This window comes from Sceloporus occidentalis, unplaced genomic scaffold, assembly GCF_023333645.1.
Source record: "Sceloporus occidentalis isolate IW3139 unplaced genomic scaffold, rSceOcc1.0.p SCAF_7, whole genome shotgun sequence".
In the NCBI taxonomy this organism is placed as follows: domain Eukaryota; kingdom Metazoa; phylum Chordata; class Lepidosauria; order Squamata; family Phrynosomatidae; genus Sceloporus; species Sceloporus occidentalis.
This window is the reverse complement of record NW_028316987.1, coordinates 90987007-91010164: the sequence shown is the minus strand read 5'-3', so window position 1 is coordinate 91010164 and position 23158 is coordinate 90987007. Positions and strand designations below refer to the sequence as shown.

Here is a 23158-nt window from a genome sequence, read left to right as displayed (position 1 = left end):
TTGTGCTTACCCTAAAGGCTGGAGGAATGGGGATGGAACTATGGTTAATGATAACTGTGTGATGTGTAGAGGATGCGACCAGGCATCAGCAGACTAAGAAAATGTGCACATGTCAAAAAGGTTGTAAAAGCAAGGCAAAGCAAATGGTGACTATTAGCCATGATTAAAGTCTTCAACATGGTAAAGCTGACAAACATACACAAAGGTCTTACTCAAAGCCTGATTCTTCTTGGCACCAAAGAGTTGCCACCACTGCCATTTTCCTGCCCAGGCACTGAAAAAGGTCAGAAGTGATGCCATGGCGGAGAGAGCAGAGACAATTGGTGCTGCTTTTAAGTGCTTTCGGGATGGACTAAGCTCTCGCCTTTCATCACTCTACTCAAAGAAGAGGTGATTTCATTTTTGATAAGATTTCAGATTCAGTACATGGTGTAGTGGTTTGAGTATTGGACTACAGCTCTGGACTCAGCCATGAAACTCACTAGGTGACTTGGCAAGTCGCATACTCTTGGCCTCAGGGGAAAGCAGTGGCAAACTTTAAACAAATCCTGCCAGGAAAACCCCATGGTAGGTTCACCTTAGGATCACCATATGTTGAAAATGACTTGAAGGCATACAATATCAGCAGTACTTACACTGTCCCATGGATAAGAACCTGGTTTTTTGGGGTCGATATTTTGACTAACAAATCTAGACTTACATACATGAGGACATACAGTAAGCCTACAATAGCTGTTACGTCATTTGTGATCTTGAAGAACTGGCATATATATTGTAGAGAGATCTTGTAGCACCTTTGAGACTAACTGAAAGAATGAAGTTGGCAGCATGAGCTTCTGTAGACTTCAGTCAACTTCCTCAGATGCTTTTGATGGAGTGGAAGCCAGGGATAGGGATATATATGCCATTGGTATGTGAGAATGTCAGTTCTAAATCCATGCTGCCAACTTCCTTCTTTCAGTTAGTCTTAAAGGTGCTGCAAGATCTCTCTACATACTGGTTCTACAGACTGACACGACTATATCTTTGAATTCTGGCATATAGTTTTTCAGACTATTCACATGGAGGCAGTTTCTACTTTCTGCAAGTAATCGCTGTCATTAACTGTCATGGCTCCGTCTCATGGAGTCTTGGGATTTTTAGCTTGTGGCTTAATAGCTCACAAAACAGAAGGCTAAATAGCTCACAAAACTACAAATCTACAAATTGATAGCATTGAGCCTTGGCAATTAAAGTGATGACTTCCTCTGAGGCTGAGAGAGTGTGAATTGCCCAAGGTCAGCCAGTGGATTTCCATGATTAAGCGGGGTCATAGTCCAACATTCAAACCACTACACCACACCAGACAACAACAATTAACAAACAACATCAGTTAAAACAGTTAAAACCAACATGAATTTAAAAGGACAAATAAAATGTACACATATTAAAACAAGCTATAAGTATTACTATATGAAGTGTGCTCAGAAACCATGATCTCAGCTCCTACATCTGCTCATGTCTGCTGCTTTTGGAAGACAATGAGAAATGCATTGTCTTTTCTGCTGTGATGGAGTTAATAGGTTACACCGTCCCATTGCAAAACTGAAATGTGAAATGTGTTAGTCAAGATTCTCATGATTATTACCCACTTGTTACCGCATGCTGTGTCAAAGTTTTATTTTAAGTTTAAACATTAATTCTGGAGGCTACTTGAATCCTTTTACTTCGAGGGGACATCACAGTGATAGCAGCAAGGGAAAAAGCAAATTGGAAAGCGGAAATACTCTGACAATGACGGATGTTGGCGAAATAATCAGAGCACTGAATGATTTTGGGCGATTCCAGCGTTGTTTGTTGGCTTTGATCACTCTGATTTCTCTTAGCCATGCTTTCCATATGTTCAGCCAATTATTCATGGTTGCGGAAGAACTTCATTACTGTCGCACAACTTGGTTCAATGCCGTTGGCTGGAATCTGACTGAAGGGGACCGGTTGAACTTGACCATCCCAAGAAAGTCTGATGGAACCCTAGAAGAATGTTTCATGTACACTCCGGTGGAATGGGATCTTGATGCTATTGTAGAATATGGCCTTAACGCTACTGAGTTGTGCCAGGAGGGATGGGCATACCCTTCAAAGAGAGAGCCTTCATTGGTCACACAGGTTTGATGGTTTTCTTTTTTCCCTGAATGGATATAAGCTTCTGTCACAATGGCTGCATCTACTATACTTTTAGCCATTTCTCACTTTAGCATTATCAATAAAGTGCCACTTTGGCAGAACCTAGACATCTCAATAAAAACTTGATACCCCTGTTTTGTTTAAAAACAAGCTTGCAGTCCTCATGATTGCAGAATAACCTGGAACTGTGTTTCTTTAAATCCATAGAGAAGCCTTCCAAAACTTAGATCCTTCTTAGAGTGCATCCGTACTGTGGAAATAATCCAAGTTGACACCACTTTAACTGCCACGGCTCTATGCTATGGAATCCTGCAACTGGTAGTTTGTTGTGGCACCATACTCTTGAGAGAGAAGGCGAAATGTCTTGCAGAATGACAATTCCCAGGAGTCCATAGCACTGAGCCATGGCAGTCAACTTGAATTATTTCTGCAGTGCAGATGCAGTCAATGCTATGCTATGTTTCCATGTACAGTGCACCCTTGTTATACGCTGGGCTTTGGTTCCAAGATCCCCCATGGATAACAAAATCCGTGGGTGCTCAAGTTCCATTAAATATAATGACATAGCAAAATAGTGTCCCTTATAAAAAATGGAAAATCAAGGTTTGATATTTGAAATTTATACTTTTTTTGAACATTTTCAAACTGTGGATGCTTAAATCTGTGTATAAGAAGGGCCGACTAGAAATATATAGGAATAGACCTTATAATGAACAAAATCCCTATGGATAATTCCTATAAATGGCCAGAAATAGAAGTCGTAGCTGCAGGAATGGTTTATTCTTTATGCAGGATTGTTAATGCTTTTCTGGGACTCTCTGAAATTGGCCCTGTTCTGTGTTTTCGAGGTAACTAGTGACCATATTGCCAAAGTTTGATCCGAAACTTTCCTATTGCAAATAAAATTCCCAAATAAACATCCCAAATTTCCCTAGTATGTTTCTCTCCATTCTTTTCTGTTCAGTATAGCTATGTGAGATATGTTCTTCTTCTCCTCCTTTTCTGGGTGGCTGTTCTCCTATTGTCAGCAACCCCCATGTAGTGTAGCCCTGATATTCACTGGGCATTTTGTTTTATTTATGTTTGAAGCAGCCCCAACTTCAAGATGGGGTTTAGAAGCTTAGCCCTTTCAATCTCAGGCTTTATAGTAACTTGGCTACATTATAGAAACTGGTTTGCTCCTCAACTCCCTTCCCACTTGCATAGGTAGCTGGGAAGGGCAGAGGGGGCTGCTGTGGGACATGGCTCCCCATTTATCCTGGCCCACCCTCAGGGGCGCTGGCATAAGCATGGTTCATATCCACATAATCCGTCCCTAGGTGGAGCAAGCTAAATTGTTCACTGACTGGCTTTCTCCAGTCCAATTCTCTATAGTTTGATATGCAAATAAATTGTTTATGTTTTTCTGGAGCATCCGGCTGTTGTAGCGCCTGGCCTTCTAGGGTTAGCTCCAGCCATGTGGGATCACCAGAAGGTCTCTTTACTCCTGCCTGTTGGAGTGAGTGGGAGGAGCATAACCCAAACTACAGGATGTGGGGCTCCTATCTGTGTATATCTTATCTCTATCACAGGTAAGAGCCAATGTCCCTATTTATTCTCAATATCAAGACAGAAAGTTCCCTGTCCCGGGTTCAGTGTCAGAACTGCAAAAGTTCCCCCTTGGACCATCGCAAATACATTCCCATCCTCCAGTCCAAACCCGATCACTCCCCTTTGATCCAGACCAAAGGGCCGTTTATGTTTCCCCTCCTTCCCCTCTTGTGATCATTTCATCTCCCTACAGGAAGAAGATCATCCCTGTTCCACAGCTCAGATCCATGGCAGGACAGTTGGCGTCATACAACTGCAACTCTTTCTGCTGCTGACCATCTGTCCCTCCCGTTTGTTTCCCAGGCTTGAATTTAACATAATTGATCACAGAATCATAGAATTGGAAGGGACTGCAAGGGCCATCCAGTCCAACCCCCTGCCATGCAGGAAATCTAAATGAAAGCATCCCTGACAGATGGCCATCCAGCCTCTGTGTAAAGACCTCTAAGGGAAGGAGACTCCCCGTCTCAATAGCCAACATACTGTACAGTGTTAAATCACCACACCCTCATACCTTCATCCCCTAATATCATCGTATCTGTTGGGGCGTAGAGAGATGTGCTGTGTCCACTACGACCATGTACAGCATTGATCCACGCAGGCAGGACGCCACGAGAAGGCTCTTGGAGAGATGTCTGCAAAGGCTTTGGGCTGAGAAGGAAAAATTCCTCCCACGCAGGTTTCAGCCTTGAGCTCCCGGCTTGAAGAAATAACACTGCTGGACAGCAGGACTCTCTTGAACACGCGGGCTTTAATCACTTGTTGCAAGCTATTTACAAGATCGCACAGAGTACCAGACACACAGTGCTTTGCCAACCACTGTCCACAATAAGCCAACCAACAATGGGGATAATCACATTCTCCCTTTTATAGGTGGTCTTCTGTGAAGTCATGTGACAGCCATGCCACCAATGAAACCTGGCTGGTTTCATCCCTAGTGCATATTGCATCATACTCTATCCCATGATGCACCCCTTCACTGACTTACCTACTGTGCATGTTGCATCAGATGTCCCATGATGCACAGCTTCCAAATGCTGACTCATACACCCTTGCCACTTGAACTGTAGTAACTTCCACCTAGTGGCTACATCCATGTCATTGCCAGGCCAAGTGTGCCACAGGGTCCTAACAATATCATCATGCCAACATGACAGAACCATGCATATGGATTCTGACAGCCACTACATCTGAGAGCCCTGATGAAAAATCTGTACTTAGGACAAGAGGCTACTGTTAGAACAGAATATGGAGAAACAGAATGGTTCCCAATTGGCACAGGGGTCAGGCAAGGCTGCATTTTATTTCCCTACTTCTTCAGCTTGCATGCAGAAAATATCATACAAAGAGTAGGCTTAGTTTCTGAAAAAGGAGCAGTAAAGATAGTAAAAGGAAGGAAAATCAACAATCTAAGACAGGCAGACGATACCATGCTACCAGCAGAAACCATCACAAAGGTCAAAGAAGAAAAGCAAAGGTAAGGTTAATGCTGAACAGAAAACAAAAGTAATGACCATGGAGGACCTACATACATTCAACTTAGACAGCAAGGGAGTAGAAATAGTAAAAGAATTTGACAGTGGAACACACTTCCTCAGGGAGTGGTGGAGTCTCCCTCCTTGGAAGTCTTTAAAGAGAGGCTTGATGGCCATCTGTCAGGTATACTTTGATTGAGAGTTGCTCCATGGCAGAATGGGGTTGCACTGGATGGCCCTTGTGATCTCTTCCAACTCTACGATTCTATGATTCTAATTCTCGTATCTTGGATCAAGCAGAGATCATGAAAGAGTCTGGCTCTCGAATTCTGGGAGACCAGGGTTCAAACCCCTGCTCAGCCATGGAAACCCCCTGGGTGACCTTGAGTAAATCCCACTCTCTCTGCTTCAGAGAAGGCAATGGCAAACCTCCTATGAAGAAACCAGGCCATGAAAACCCAGTGATAGGTTTACCTTAGAGTTGCCATACATCCAGAGTGACCGATGTCCTTTCCCCCCAAGAACGAGTCCTACATTTCAACCTTCTGTCCAGAAGGCATTCCAAAAATGTCCCCCATTTTCAGCAAGATTAAAAAGCATGAATTTACATTTATATTCGTGTTTCTAACTTTTATTTGGTAATGTCCTACAGTTTTCAGTGTCTTGTCATCCTTTGCAATTAGAACATCTGGTCACCCTGCACAAGTCAGAAATTACTTGAAGAGAGACAACAATAACAACAACAACAGCTCTCTCTGCTAGAATGTGGGTCACCTGGGAGAGGAATTGCTGGAGTCACAAATGAATTTCCAAGGGAGATCTTGAAATAGTGCATCCTTGTGCTGGCTGCCAGCTACACAACCATTTCTGTCTCTAATTTTCTGTGGGTTTTTCGGGCTCTGTGGCCATGTTCTAGAAGAGTTTATTCCTGATGTTTCGCCAGCATCTGTGGTTGGTATCTTCAGAAAATGCTGGCATGGAAGAGAGTGGGGTATATATATACTGTGTGACCCTGGGTAGGAAGGAGTCATTTCCATGTATTGTTCTGTTGTTAATGGCAAGGCCTCAGGGTGGGAGGATATGCAAAGTGTATGTTAAATTAGTGATCATTGTCTGCTGGGAAAAGCCCTGACCCTGGGTGGTTTTTCATTGACATTTGCTGAGTTGATTTTGCTGTTTTTCTGGATGGGTAGCCAAACTTTGTTCACTTTAAGGGTTTCTTCTTCCCTGTTGAAATTGTCCAGGTGTTTGTGGATTTCAATGGCTTCCCTGTGCATTCTGGCCTGATAGTTGTTGGCATGGTCCAGAATTTCAGTGTTTTCAAATAACATTTTATGTAAGGATGGGTTAAACATGAATCAAGGGACACGAATGACACTGCAGACTGGGTCAGCCAGAAAAATCAGCAGTAGCAAAACACATTATAAACCATCCTGGGCAATGCTCACTAATAAATTCATTAACAGCCTCACTACAATCTACTTTAGGCAGGATGAAAATCTGCCTTGCTGCACTGAAGCATTCACCAAGCATTCCTCCCTGATTTCAGACTGAACCAATACATGAAAGCTAAGGCAAGCTTTTTATAGAGTCCACGAATTAATAATAATAATAATAATAATAATAATAATAATAATAATAATAATAATTTATATTCTGCTTAATCACTTGGAATCCAAGTGGATTACAGCAATAAAAGAGGATACAGTTAAAATTCTAAAACCCCTATCCCTTCCCTATCTCCCCCCCCCCCCCCCAATATAAAAACAGTAATGTTTTTTGCTAGAAGCAATAGGATTCCCAGCTGGTTGATGGCTCTAACTTCAGAGTTACAAAACGAATATTTTTGGTTGAAGGCAGTGACATTGATTTCAACCAGTGATAAGCTGAGGACAACCCCTAGGGAGTTTAGCATAGGATGGGGTGTGGGAATATACCATGGGTGCTAGTAGAAAGATTGGATTACTGCTTTAGGATGACGAACCTTTGTCTGTCACATTCAAGAGGAAATGCACACAGCAGGGGTGGGAAAGCCTATTGGGAAAAGCGTGATGCTGCCCTCTCCTTTCCTCTGGCCCCCCTGGGAAAGTTAATGGATTTCAAACTACTTTTGCACTAAGCTCAGTTTGCAGCAACTGGAATAAGCTGAAGACAACGGGGGGAAGTGAGAAGAGGAGAGGGAAACTGGGACATCTTAAATGCAGCTGAGAAAGTGGGATAATAGAGGATTAATCAGGGCTGTCCCTTCCAAATGGGACAGTTAAGAGAATGGCATTCTTCAGCCCTCTATGAGTAAACTGGCTTTCTTTTCCTTCAATCAGTTTGACCTTGTATGTGACAGGAAAGATTTGAGTAGCATCTCACAATCCATTTTCATGTTGGGCCTTCTCATCGGAGCTCTTGTGTTTGGTCCATTAAGTGACAGGTAAGAAAGAAAATTGCACATTTGATGAATGATGGGTGGACAATAGTTGGCTGGAAGGAATCCAAAATTAAGCTGGGAAAGCATTGCCTTAAAAAAATTAATGTACTCTTTTTGGAACACAGCTTTCAGAACCCCGCATTGGTTCAGTGATTCTGGAACTGATAGCCCCCAAAAGTTAACCTTTTCAAGCTCTACCATTAGGACCTCTAAATGCTGCCCCAGAGCCCCGCCAGATCAAAGCTCCCCAAAGCCTCCAGATTCCCAATTTTTATTTATTTTTCCAAACTGATTTTGGAACATCTTTTAAAGTCTGAAAGCTGGCTGAAAGCCATGAGAACTGCCTTGAAAATCCAATGGTTTGCTTAATCTCCCAGAAGTCCCTCAACCCCTCCCCCCCCCCCCCGCTATGCAGAAGGTTGGGAAAAGGATGACAATTGGGTATTCTGGTGGGCATAAATTGATCTTTGTCCCCTGCAAAGTTGCCCACCTCCTTAATAGGGGATTAGGGATGGAAATGTACCCTAATGTAAAAGAGGGTATGGCTGGCAAACATTGGGAAGCCAGGTGTCTATGATGTGTCCATCATCCGCTATAAAAGTCCAAGGCAAATTTCCAGGTGCCTAGGAAAGTCTCCAAGTGCCATTTATTTAGGACTCTTGCCTTCAAAGAGAAATGTCACAATAACCGTTACGATAAATTACAATTAATTTATTGTTAATGTTAGAATAAATGTTACCAAAAGATGGCTAAATGCATTTCCCTTTCCTCTCAGGTTTGGCCGGCGACCGATTATTTTGTTGTCACTGCTCCTTCAAGGCACAGCCGGTGTTGCTGTCGCTTTCGTTCCAAATTTTTCCCTCTATAGTGCTGTCCGGTTTCTGGTGGGCGCTGCTCTTTCTGGAGCCTTAATATGTGGTGTGGCTTTAGGTAGGACCACCATCCAAGCACATGGGAAATGTTGGAAAAGCAAGAGGCTGTACAAAATGTAAAAGAGAGTCTGCCTTTTGAATGCCCATTTTATCAAAAGCTGGCAGTTATCTAACTTCTAATGATGTGGTACGTTGCCATCCATCAGGCCCGGACTTTTTGTCCAGCTAAGAGCCAGTTTACACATAAGTATGTTATATAAATTCGTGCTGATTTTCAGACTTCCGAATCAATGTTCGATTGTCTTCACTTCTGCACACTTTCTTAACAGTTCACATCTATGCATATTCCATTGGCCACATGCAGCACCACTGCAAATTAAAAATGCTGGGCAGGAAGGATGTATCTACAAATTATAATTTTTTTATCCCGCTTCTCCCACACGATCGAGGCAGCTTACAACATAATAAAAGAAACAACAACACACAATAAATCCCATCATCCCTTCTTCCAAACAATAACATTATAATCTCACATAATAATAATAATAATAATAATAATAATAGTAGTAATATTTCATCTAAAATTATTAAAACAATCAGTGATAGAGAGATGGGCATTCTGGGGTATTCCTTATGGTAGTCCATGTCAGCAGGTGACCAAGCAAGTTATTCAGGGAAGTCCTGTTGGAAAAGATCCGTCTTGATAGCCTTTTAAAAGCTGTCAAGATTAGTAACATTTTAGATCTCTTCCAACAGGCCATTCCACAATTTGGTAGTGGCAGATGAAAAGGCCCTCTGGGTAACAACAGCCAACCTGGTCTTTTTTGGCTTCAGTAGATTTTTCCTAGAGAACCTAAATGTGTGAGGTGGATTATATAGAAGAAGGCGATCCCGCAAATAGGTTGGATCTTGTACTGGCCTTTCCTGAATAAAAGTGTCCGTACACAGAATGATCGCCCCTCACTTCATGAATTACCCCACTCTGCCCTCTTTATATTTTATTGTGTTATTAACAGATATTTTAATCTCCAATTTTAATCAGATCATATTTAATCCTGTTTTAAAGTGGGGGGAATCTGGGACATAATGTTGAATGTGGATATTTTAATGTGTTGTGAGCTGCTTTGTTTGTCTCGTCACAAATGTGGGATAAAAAAATAAAAGTTTTATTTATTATTTTATTTATTTGACTGTGCCCGGAAACTGATAGGCATCTGGTGGAGAAATTTTAGGATATGTGTTATGTGGTCACCTCTAGCTGTTCTGGTGACTAATCTGGCTGCCATGTTTTGAACTAACTGAAGTTTCTGGACTAGATACAAGGATAGCCTCATGTAGAGCGCATTAGAGAAGTCATGAGGTTACCAGCGCATGTACCACTGTTTCCAGGTCTCCCGGTTCCAGGAAAGAATGCAGCTGGTGTATCAGCTGGAACTGATAACAAGCGCTCCTGACCGTCGCATTTCTCTGATTTGTCATCTGAAGCGACAAATCCAGGAGCACTCTCACACTACAAACACAGTCCTTTAAGGGGATTGTGACCCCATCTAGGACCGGTTGATATATCCCAATCCCTGGATTAGGGGTTCCAACAGTGAGTAACTCCGCCTTCTCTGGATTCAGTTTCAGTCTGTTTTTCCTCATCCAGGCCATTACCACCTTAAGGCATTCATTGAAAGGGGATGACATCCTTAGTCACTGATGTCGTCTGAGGCATGGTGAGGTATATCTGGGTGCCATCAACATATTGCTAACACCCTGCTCCATGTCACTGGATGATTTCTCCCAGCAGCTAGCTAGCTAGCTAGCTAGCTAGATATATCTCATTGGGGACAGAATGGCTCCTTGAGGGATGCCAAATTTGAGCTCTCTTTTTGAAGAGCAGCTGTCTCCAAGCATCACCTTTTGGAATCTACCTGAGAGATAGGACTGGAACCACTGCAATGCAGTGCCCCCAACTCCTAGTTCTCTCAGGCATTCCAAAAGGGTGTTACGATCAATAGTATCAAAAGCCGTTGAGAGGTCCAGAAGTACCAACAGGGTCATACTCCCCCTGTTGATACTCAGATGAAGATCATTGACCAAGGCAACCATAGCAGTCTCAACTCCATATCCTGTCCTAAGTTCTTTCATGTACCAAGGTTTACGGTTAGAAACAGGCTGGAAAGGACACTTGGGAGCGATTGTGTCAATAGCTCTGGTCAAATCACTATTCCAAGTATTAACCATTCTAGTAGGTCCTCCACACACACCCCATGGAGTGAACACTGGCCTTCAGTCCAACCCTGATCAGGAAGTGATCTGTCCAGGACAATATGGTGGTATTAATTACCTCCACCCTAGGATACACCTGTTCCGTACAAAATACCATATCAGCCATATGACCTGTGTAATGTATAGGCTCGGAGACTAATTGGGATAGGCCCTTGTTTGTCATGGACTCCATGAACTCCTGAGCTGCACTTGTTAAGTTTTGTCTTGAGTGGAATGTTGAAATCACCCAGGACCAATAGTCTACTCCAACACCAACTCCAACACCAACTCTGAGACCAGTTGTGGTAGCTCAGTTAGGGAGTCTGCTAGACAACAAGATGGACGGTATACTAACAGAATCCCCAAACTATCCTTTGTCTTCAGGCTTAGGTAAATGCACTTGAAGTGGTCTGTTTTCCAGACAGGTATCCTGGTCAAAGTAAGATTATTTTTATGGACCAAGGCCACTCCACTCCCTTTCTTATCTTTCTTAATCCCACACAACCTAAATTGCCGCTCCCTGATTGCTCTCATATTTAAATGATGAGCTGATCTGGAAACATGAAAAAAGTGGTACTGTCCCATTTAAAACAGCAGGTATCGTCAGCCTAATCATACACTATGACCCATTGCATATGTTCTGTGGCATATCCATGCAGATGATATTGAAATTGCGCCCTGTCTGCTCAGTCATAACTTGGAGTGTGTTGGAAATGTTTATTTCTGTTTGACAGTTACTCCTTGGGAAAACTGGTATATCAGGAGGTTTAATGAGGGCAAAAAAAAGAATTAATACCTGGCTAAGCAGAGGAGGGGGAAATGTTGCTGGAGAGCTCCAACCTTATATGTCCTCCTTTCCAAAGTGAAAGAGCCAAAGTTTGCTCTTTCCTCCCTATCTAGACCTTCAACTATTTAAAATGCTCATTGCCTTCAGCAGTGGGTTGACGAAAGAGACAATGGAATACAGTCATCCCTCCGTATCCATGGGTTTTTTTAACCATAGATTTAAGCATCCATGCCTTGAAAATATTTTTAAATTATGTTTATTCTAAAAAGCAAACCTTAATTTTGCCATTTTATATATGAGATGCCATTATACTATGCCATTGTATATAATGGAAATTGAGCATCCATGGATTTTGGTATCCACAGGGGTTCCTGGAACCTAACTGCAGGCTACTGTACCTGTTTCAAATGTTTAGCTGGAGTCTAAGAAAAACTAATACAAATGTTGTAAAATGCCAAGGGTACTAGGCAAAACCTTAGAGAGGTCACAGCATGAATCTGCAGGATCTGAGCAGAGCACTGGAGGATGTCGCATCCATAGGGTTGCCACGAGTCAGGTCCAACTCAAGGACAGTTAACAAACAACAAACATGCTCCTAAGGCCACAGAAAGCTGTTAGAAGTGACACCAGCCTGCCCTTCTTTCTTCCAAAATGCATTGCCATCTGAAGGCAGGCAATTCGGATGTTCACACATCCAAAAATGTGCATCCTTGCAGATACTGTAGTAAAAATTGTAATTCCATTTTCTTTGTTGTTTCAGGATTCCCCCCCCCCCCCAAAATAATAATAATAATAATGTGAACATATTCAAATCACATATGGCCAGATCACATTCTTTATGTGTGCTGTGTGCCTTCAAGTCATTTCCAACTTACGGTGACCCTAAGGCAAACCTATCATGGGTTTTTCTTGGCAAGATTTGTTCAGAGGAGGTTTGGCATTACCTTCCCCTGAGCATGCAACTTGCCACAGTCACCCAGTGGGTTTCATGGGATTTAGGATTTTGGCCTAAAGGTCTATATTTCCATGGGCCTTCATCTCCAATTTATGGAGACACTGAGGTGAACTTGTCACAAGGTTTTCTTGGCAAGGTTTGTTGAGAGGGGTTTTGTGTTGTCCTGTGTGAAGGTGCAAATGTGATTTATCAGACCTTCTTTCTCCTTACCTTCCCACTCGGGCCCTCCGTTCTGGTAGTCAAGGTCTGCTGTCTCAGCCCAGGATTTCCTCTGCCCCATCCCGGATTCACCCCCTTTCACTTGCTGCCCCTCACTCCTGGAACCTTCTTCCCCCACAAGCAAGAGCCATCGCTTCTTTAACCAGCTTCAAAATGGAGTTGAAAACCATCTTGTTCAGAGAAGCCTTCCCAGGCATTGCATAATTGTCGCTTACTATTTGATGTTCTTTTGGTGCCTGTTTATTGAACGATTTCCTGTATTGCTATGTACTTTATATGTATTAGCCTACTTGAGAGTATGTAATTTCCCTGGAAGAAGATTAACCATCCATTATGAAGCCAAGCCCTCCCTCCAGTCCATCTGCCTTGGTCCAGGCCTCGGAGGTAGAGAGGAACTGCTGGACCTCTTACCCTTGCCCTCCACCACTCCCTTCTCCTTCTGTGTCATGTCTTTTTAGATTGTAAGCTCGAGGGCAGGGATCCATCTAACTAAAAAGATTGTATGTACAGTGCTGTGTAAATTTACAGCGCTTCATAAATAAAGGTTAATAATAATAATAATAATAATAATAATAATAATAATAATAGCTTGCATTTCCAAGCTCAAATGTAAGTTTATTTTTATGATTCCTAGGTGCTGAATGGGTCGGGATAGCCTATCGTCCACATACGGTGATCAGCAGCCACGTGGGCTTTGCAATAGGGCAGATGATGCTGGCTGGCTTAGCTTATGCCATTCGTGACTGGAAGGTGCTGCAGATTACAGGCTCTGCCCCTGTCTTTGCTCTCTTTTTTTACCTATGGTGAGTAACACATCAGAGCAGAAGTTCTCAAACTTTCATCCTCCACATGTTTGGGACTTGAGTTTCCTCACCACTGGCCAAGCTGGTTAGGGTGTCTGGTATCTACCCAGAGACTGTTATGAAGCTCTGTGATAGAGGATGAATCCTGTGGACTTGTGCATGCATGGTTGGGAAGGAGTGTGAGAAGTGCAACAACGCTTAGCATTGAAGAGTCAAGTCAGAGCGGGCAGTAGAAATAGTTTTGAAATTTTCTTTAAAAACAGCACATCTTACCAAATTTTCACTTTAACCACATGAAATGCATTTAGGTGGTGCATATGATATTGTAATTTAAGTGAAAAATTTTAGTTTTGCTAGTTCTTTATGTCACAATTATTGTCACTGTTGTTGTTGTGTTCCTTCAAGTCATTTCCGACTTATGGCCACACTAAGGTGAAGCTATCATGAGATTTTAATGGCAAGTTCCTTCAGAGGGGATTTGCCATTGTTCTCCTCTGAGGCTGAGAGAGTGCAACTTGGTCAAGGTTACCCAGGAGGTTTCCATGGCCAAGGTGGGATTTAAACTCTAATTTATGACTAATATTAGAACAAAAACATTTCTGATGATTCTGTACAGTGTGGTATGGGAGGAGGTCAATGTGGGATTCTCAAACGTTCATCTTCCACATGTTTGGGATTTGGTTCCCAGCATCCCCTACTATTGGCCAAGCTGGCTAGGTGATGCCATAAGTTACTGCAGTGGGTGACACCAACCTTAATAGTGGAGGAGTCAAACCCTGGTCTCCAGAGTCATACTCCAACTCTCAAACCACTACACCACATTGTCTCTTAGAATCAACACAAAAGGCAAAAATAAAATAGATAAATGCTCCAGTGCTCATACATACCAGATGCATAGCCTAGACCACCTTGCAAAACAAGGTCTGAGACCGTAATATCTGTGCAGACAAAATGAAAGATCCAGGAGGATACAACACTGAAGTTGTCTGAATGTCTGCAAATGTTTCAGGGTCCTTCCTGAGTCTCCCAGGTGGATGGTGACCAAAGGGAAGGTGGAGGAAGCCAAAAAGCTCCTCCTGAAGGCAGCTGCAGTGAACAAGCGAAGCATCCCACCAGAAATGTTAGATCAGGTGAGACAGGCTGCGATCTGCAACTCCCCATTCTCCATCAAACCCAAAAAATCAAATAATCAATGTGTTAAAAACAATTGTAAGCCTTCCTCTGTCTGTCAGTTTTATATTATTGATTTTCTTGTGATTTCACTCTATTATTATATGCTAACAGCATGTAGAAATTTTTGATTCATTAGCTGTTGAATGAAATAATTGAATGAATAAATCAGGTGTAAAAAATGCTGGTAATGTGAAACAGTTCTGAGGTGCTCCCACATACAGATGTGGATATCTTTTTTTTTATGTGTATATCTTTAATGAAGTTTTTGGCATGAATTGTCAGTGTCAGAATCATTATTTTTCTTTTCTTTCTTTCTTTCTTTCTTTCTTTCTTTCTTTTTTTTTTAAAAAAACCCTGCTAAAATAGTAGGCTGATCCTTGCAGCTGGAGGCTGGAACTGTATGATACTTGGAGTCTGGGTTTTGGGGAGAGCAGGTTTGAGTAGACCTAAATTTGTTCAGGTATTCTACAGCCAGAGATCAGCACAAAGTCTTTTGTTCTCCTGATCTAGCAATGGGGAATGCATCTCATCCCAATGTTGTTTGACTGTGACTCTTGACATACTTCACCATTCCTTTGTTAGCTTGGACTTATAGGAGTTGCAGTCCAACAAAATTTGGAAATAGAATTCAGAGACCTAGCCATGTTAGAAGTTTATCACATGGGGAAAACTGAAAGTTTAAATGGGTTAGATCTTGTGTAGATCCAGCGTATTAGGTGCAATTGTGCAAATGGTTTTCACATGCCTCTGCAAGCAATCTGCTCAGAATCCATCAAGAAAGAGGCATGAACCAGCTAGAAGGCATTTTCGGGAAAATATTGTAAATTCATTTCCACTTCATTCACAATATTGCTTTTTGTGCAATTGCTCTAGTGTGAAAGCTATTTGTGGTTTATTCACAGGATTTTACTTGTTGCCAGATTTCCCATGATTCTTTGGGGTGAATTTACTTCTGCTAACGCCTGGTTGAAAACAGCTTCTGTGGCAAAGAATGCTTTCCTCCCCATTTTCCCTTCTCTCTGGCGCATGTGTGTGTATGCACTTGGAAATGAAATATTTGCACATCACTTCTGGTGATGCAACAACTGCTTCTATGCACAAAAAAAGCTATTTCCAAACCATCAATGGGATTTGTCTGCATTTGTGTTAAAACCAAATGCGCTTTCTCACATTAGTAATGAGCTTTTAGAGCATTATTATGCTCTGGGTGTGAAAATCATTCACACATTTGAGCGCTTTTCTACGATGCTGACGCTTTAAACACTTTCAGGATGGAAGCACATAGGTTCCCATGTGATAAAACTCTTATGTCTGGATGCAAAGGGGTCTTGTAGCACCTTCGAAACTAAATGGGCAAAAGAAGTTATTGCATTTCGTAGACTTGGTCTACTTTCCCTTTTGGAGGACCACATATCCTCCAACTGATCTAAATGATGCTTTTGCTTTAGAAATTGACAAGAAAAAGATACCTCTTCCCCTTATTTTTCAAGCAACTGGCCAAAAGCAAAATAATAATAATAATCCTCTTCTTCCTCCTCCTCCTCAATAATAATAATAATAATAATAATAATAATAATAATATAAAGAGCCAAGACCTTTGTCCCAAGCAGATGATGAAAAAAATATTTTAAAACTATAACCTTCACGATTCCCCAATCATCTGACAATTACAGTCCAGATTCTTGTTGCCACAATATATAGTTTGCAAACTTCATTAATTTGGTCTGGTTTATACCAGTCTGCACATGCTTCTGCACCTTTCTTTGCCTGCATCTGCACTGCACAATTAATGCAGATTGATGATGATTTAACTTCCATGACCCAATGCTATCGAATTCTGGGACTAATAGTTATGTGAGATATTTAGTCTTCTCTGTCAGAGAGCTCTGGTGCCACAACAAGCTACAATACCCAGGATTCCATAGGATGGTGCCATGAAAGTTAAAGCTGTGTCCAACTGCATTAATTCTGCAGTGTTGCTGCAGCGTGAGTGAGAGTTGACTCTTGTTCTGCAATATGTGGATATCCAGTTTTGTCCTGGTGGAAAAGCAAGGAGAGGAGCTGCTTTAAGGAAACAGAAAAGGGAGTAAAGCAGATGATCTGGAAACAAAAATTTTGGGAGTTCTGACTCACCACTAGATGGCAAAATCCAACAGGGCTATATATATGTAATTATGAACAAAGCATATAGGCAATATCTGGCTCTCCAGTATACTAGATTGTTCCAAATTGAGACATTACAGTTGAAATTCACTTGCTTTCTCTCTCACTCTCTCTTTCCTTCATGCTTGTGTTTTCTCTTTCTAATTTTGTGGCAAAGTTGAACGCTGAAAGGACCATCAAGTCTGGAGGTATTCTAGAACTTGTCAAAAATTCCCACCTGAGGAAGGTGACTTTCCTTATGTTAACAATCTGGTAAGCTTGATCCGTCCTCTTACTCTTAACAGCAGTGGTAGAATAAAAGTTCTGGCCAGCGGAGAACTAAGTTTGGATTCCTAGTATCTCTAGTTAATGGGACCCTTCAGTTCAGTGGTAGACTATCTAACATGTTGAAGTCACCAGAAGTATCACTGAAGGCATTAGGAATGATTTCTGAAACTCTGGAGAACTGTTGCCAGTCAGTGTACAGCAACCCTTCCCAAATGTAGGTTATCCAGATGTTGCTGGTCCAAATCGTCCATCATCTTTCACACATTCAGGGGAAGGCAATGGCAAACCTCCTCTGAACAAATCTTGCCAAGATGACCCCATGATAGGGTCGCCTTAGGGTCACCATAATTTGGAAATGACTATAAGGCACTACAACAACAAAGCAAGGTACAGATGAATCTCACTTAGCCACAGTTCCAAAACCCAAAACACCCCCACAATCAAAACTTTTTTCATGGGTGTCTGAAATAGTGATACGTTTGCTTTTTGGGGGTTCAAGGTACACACCTTTTGTTCCCTGCACAAAATTATTAAGAAATATTGTACAAAATTCCCTTTGGGCTATGTGTATAAGGTATATATGAAACATAAATGAATGTTGCATTTAGATTTTGGTCTCATCTCCAAGATATCTCATTATATTCATATATATGAATACTGGTATTCCAAAATGTAAAAATATACAAAATCCAAAACACCTCTGTCCCGAAGCATTTCAGATAAGAGAGACTCAACCTGTAAGGAAAAACTTATCCAAATCCTGCCAAAAAGGTTTTATCTTTTAAAAACACATTTATTTCCTTGAGGATTAGAACCCCCCCCCCTTCCCCAAATATCAGAGAACTAATTTGCAGATTAAAAGGTGGGGAAAGGACTGTGTGGTATTCATTGGACATATATTGCTCATTTTATACTTTAATCTCTCCCGCCCCCCGCCCCCTGCCCCCCCCCCCCAATTCTCCATCCTGTAGGTTTGTCAACAGTTTGACATACTTTGGTTTAAGCCTGAATGTGGGCAGTTTTGGCTTGGATATCCACCTGACACAGCTGATCTTTGGGGCTGTTGAAATACCAGCTCGTATCTCTTGTCTCTTTGTGATGCAGTGGATGGGGAGAAAAAGATGCCAAGCTTTCTACTTGCTCCTGGGTGGAGTAGTCTGCCTTCTCATCACCGCTGTTCCAAAAGGTAAGAATCAACTCAAGGAAATGCCTAAATAAGGGATGCTTTCTGCATAGCAGGACTTGCCTTACCATGACCATGTATCACCATGTATAAGCGGTCTCCCTAGGACCATCCATTTCTACTCAGTGATTTGGGGAAGGGCTTTGCATGGTTACACATCTTTTTTGTGGGGGAAGACATGGACACCGTGTCAGCCTCATTTGCCTCTCTAAGGAGTTTATCACACTGGGGCTAATTTCAGCACTGAAGAGAAATTAAAGCGCATTTAAAGCATCCTGCAAATAAAGCGAAAATGGCGGGTAATTGCACAGATAATTATCACATGCAAACAAAGCGATATCAGAAATGCATTGTCACTGAAATCCCAAAAGTAAAAAGATGCATGTTAATACTTTTTTGTGACCACTTTAGTGGCGGGTTTTGTGTGACGTCATGTGAAATCATTTTGCCTAATTATGCAATTTTTCCAGGTTATTCACAGATAAACTCTTGATCTTTTTCATGTGATAAACTCCTAAGTTACATTTCTTCCTATCTCATAATGCTGCACAGCTTGACTCCCTTCAAAACTGGAAGTAACTGGTGAAGAAAGTGCAAGTTGGATGGGCAACTTGGGGTGGGGACTTGCACACTTGGTTTATGGGCAAGAGGTTCTTTCACAAGAACTTGACTCCTTAATGAGGTTTGCTGAGAACTGACTGGGGACTTCTTTTTTTCTTTCTTTGGCCTGTTACAGACTGCCAAAATAAAGCTGCTTCAGGTCTCTTTGGAGGTATGCTATTTAAATGATGCATGCATCCTAAGAATCCGGAAGCTGCACCAAAGCTGCACTCCAGTGCTTAGGAATGGAGTGTGGCTTTGGTGTGACCTCCGGACTCTTAGGACCCATGCATCATTTAAATAGCATACCTCCAAAGAGACCCGAAGCAGCTTTATTTTGGCAGTCTGTAACAGGCCTTTGTTTTCTTCTTTTGATTCCCTCCACACTAGTTTCCTGATTGTTCTGTTCTTTAAACCAAAAATGTTGACTTTCACTTTAGACTTGCCTGTGATAAAAACAGTGCTGGCTGTCACTGGGAAGTTTGCCATTGCTGGTTCCATTACTACATCCTATGTGTATTCCACAGAAGTGCTCCCAACAGTTATCCGGTAAGGCAAATTCATTGAAAATTCATACACAGACACACAGACAGACACACACACACTCATGGCATTAAGTCTCAGAGGGTTTAGAAGAAGAAGAATTGTTGTTATTGTTTTGCAAGGGTTTATAACTATCAGGTTATCATGATTTTAAGATTAAAAATGACATTTTGCATTTCTGTTTCTTCCTTTGCAATTGCAAATAATTTTGATCCATTCTAAAGCTAAATCTCTCCCTTAGTTGTCTGTATAAAAACCAGTTGTATTTAATCTCCTCCAGCTCAAGCTCTCTTTTGCAGTGTGATATGTGGAAGAAGAGCATGGAAAAATTACACAAGTCCTCAGTATCCATCATGAGTATGGTTATAGGCCATATGCTGGCTGCAGATTTGTGAGATTTGATTTTTTTTTTTTAAAAAAAGTGAATTGTCCAAACTCTGTGTGGAAGCAACCCACCCTGTATTCATATGCTAGAGTCCACTTTGTATCTTATTTGTGTCTAGAATAAAGAAGCATGCATGTTGAAGACTCAAAACAAAAAGCCACAGATAAATCGTTAGAACCTTATGTCTTTGCCACTATTTATTGTATTAATTTCATAGCTACATATATATCTCCCTCTTTTCTCCAATGATTTCAGTGGTGTAGGTCCCTCTCTTCCTCCCTTCTGTATCTTCACAACAACCCTGTGAAGTAGGTTGAGCTGAGAGGAGACTGGCCCAAGGGAATTCAGAGAATTTCATGCCTCAGGGAGGACTAGAGCATCGATTTTGCAAGTCTCAGCAGCATACCACCACTCCACACACCTTTTATAAAGAGAAAAAGTACACAATAGCCTCTCTGCCCTTCAAAATGCATCTCTGTGAATGTATAGCCCAATTCTGCACAATTTTAGGATATCGAGATTATGCAAAAATATCACCTAAAACAGCATGGAACACATGGGCATATAGGTTAGTATGAATACCTGAAAGATTTGTTGATTTGTGGCCTTAAAGTTGTTTCCAACTTATGGTGGCCCCAAGGCAAACCTATCATGGGGTTTTCTTTGCAAGTTCCTTCAGAGGGAGTTTGCAAATGCCAACCTCTGAGGCTGAGAGAATGTAACTTGCCCAAGGTCACCCAGTGGATCACTGATATAAAAAAGCTATAAAAGGACCATTTCCTGCATTGTTTTCAACCAGCACAATTTCTAGGCTTCTCAGAGTATAGACTTGGCACAGTCTGGAACCCCAGTCCATGAATTGTAAGAATATGCTGACATATTCTGGAGGTAACTGCTGAAGAAAGTGCAAGTTGGATGGGCAACTTGCTACCACCCTATTTCACGTGCTGCTGTTTTCCCCTTCTTCCTTAGGCAGACTGGACTTGGAGTGTGCCAGATGGCTTCCCGGATGGCTAGCATAATCTCACCCCTGGTTCCTCTCTTGGAGAAATATGACACCTCCATCCCTGTGTTGATTTTTGGTAGCTCCTCAGTGGTGGCTGGACTTCTTTGCCCCCTTCTGCCCGAAACACATGGCAAGGACCTTCCAGATCATGTGGAGGATGCTATCGGCAATCAACGGTGAGTTCTCTGTGCGGTTATAATGTGAACCTTGAATTTCCTCACACCCTTCCCCCTATAATCTATGAGAGGTGAGTCCATAGGAAGATGATCCTACACTTACTAATGATAATCAGACTATGGCCCAGTACATACCTGCAGGAAGCAGCATCCTGGTGGCGATTCTAGGGTTAGGGAGCACGCGCCAACCACACACTCCCTAACTTTAGCACATCATGGCGTCATCGTAATGGTGGCCTCCCATCCACATGGGGGCTGCCATTGTGATGTAAGCAATGCACAGTGTATAGACGTTGCTGCATGTTGCTTATGTCACAAGTACTCCATTGGCGTCCATGCGGCGTCCCAAGAAGAACCTGGTTTTTCTGGGTTCTTTTTGGGGCAGAGGGATGTGGCACAGATTGGATACTGCTACATCCTTCTGGAGGAAAAATGGGCACCTCCAGCCTGCCCTTTCGGGGTGGACTGGAGAGCCCCAATGTCAATTATGATGCTCTTCATAGAGGACTGCCTCGAGGAGAAAAATATATATTTTTGGTCTACAGCTGGCCATGGTTTCTGGAAGATTTTTTTTTCCTGGGAGCTGTTGTTCACAAAGTAAATTTTGCTTTAAAGATTGTCTGGAAATAGCTGCAGTGTTCAGCCACTAAAAAGTGGACTCCATAAATATGAGAATTCCCTGTAAAATTTTGTGATTCTTCTGTTTCTGCTTATTCAATCCTTGGATCTGGTTTGTACATGCATGACCATCATTAAAAAGTGGACTCCACAACCTCCAGAGTTTTCTGTAATATAGAGTGATTCGTCTGTTTATACTTACTCAGCCTTGAGTCTGGCTTGCACATGTATGACCATCATTTGATGGCAGCAGCTAGAGTCAATGTCATGTGCAACTTCACATCAGCTGTCATAAAACTGATGCCATCAAGAGAACTTATGTTCCACCGGAAGCCACTCCATACAGGATGCATTTCAAGAGGGGCCATTCCTGCATTTAGCTGTCTTTCATAAAGCTGGGTGGGCATGGTTTGTCCTTTGTACAGACTCCTGCATTAAGGTGGGGATGAGCTAGATGGCCTCCATGGTTCCCTCTAATATTTAGGCAAAATTATTTGGAGCAAAATATTGCATACAGAGAAATCTAATCCTCTCTTTTTAATCCTCTTTCTTCAGAGTTAGGCCCAGCAAGACAGATGACAATGGCTTGGGAAATGGGCATTTAACACCAACGGACAGCAGTGTCTCCAGTGAACCAGCAAAGATTACTTGTTTGTGAGCTGGCACCTTAAATTGCCACAATGTGCCATGAAAAAAGGACAACAGATACATTGGTGGACATTTTCTCACTGGGAGGGGGGGAAAGCCAATTTTCTTTTCTTTGAGTACTTTTGTTTTGAAAAAAACAACCATGTGCCCATTTACTGTATATTAGCCAGTTATAGTGCTGTTATTCCACTTTAATTGCCATGGTTCTGACCTATGGAATTTGGAATTTGCAGTTTAGGGATGAATGTTTTGAATTTGCAGCCAGAGAGCTCCTTCAGTGCCTCCCCAAACTACAAATCCCAGAATTCCATAGGATGCAGCCATGGCAGTTAAAATGGAACCATAGTGCTATAACTACAAACTATGAAACTGAATGGGCCCCAGTTCTATTACATGCCCTATAAGCTACAGTACCTGTTTTAAAATGTCTGAATGCAATAGGAAGAACCACATTAAAGCTGATATATGTTGAAAAGACTGTTTATAAACTCGCCATGGTTTGGGTTGTGCTTATCACAGAACAACTGCAATACAAACATGTTTCAAGCAGGTTTTGGGCTGCATTCCTTTACATACCATTGAGGCAATATTTCTAAGGAGAAAATATGATGCTTGCTTTTTGCAAGTAAGAGGCCACAATCGAACTTCATTTTTGCATTGTGTAAATCTACATTCATGTATTTAACATTGTGTAGACTACTTGCAATCCATGACTTCTTCTGTGTAAAATTCATATGTGGTTGCTTTGGACAGACAATGGTGTTTCCTATGGAGAAAATTTGCAGTCCATGACTACTTCTGTGTAAAATTCACACTTGTTTGCATTGAAAATGCTGTTTCTTATGGAGAAAATTCTC

The 23158-nt window shown here is 41.8% G+C and overlaps 1 protein-coding gene across 1 annotated transcript; it reads left to right on the top strand.

The window, feature by feature from the left end:
• The first annotated feature begins 1773 nt into the window (after positions 1-1773).
• Positions 1774-22311, top strand: LOC149310087 (solute carrier family 22 member 13-like). Its single transcript, XM_089534025.1, has 10 exons — positions 1774-2145; positions 7550-7653; positions 8426-8580; positions 13371-13539; positions 14549-14669; positions 17033-17127; positions 18114-18328; positions 19366-19474; positions 20826-21035; positions 22209-22311. Exons 1-10 carry the CDS (start codon positions 1774-1776, stop codon positions 22309-22311), a joined length of 1653 nt encoding a protein of 550 aa, XP_089390151.1.
• The last annotated feature ends 847 nt before the right edge of the window (positions 22312-23158 follow it).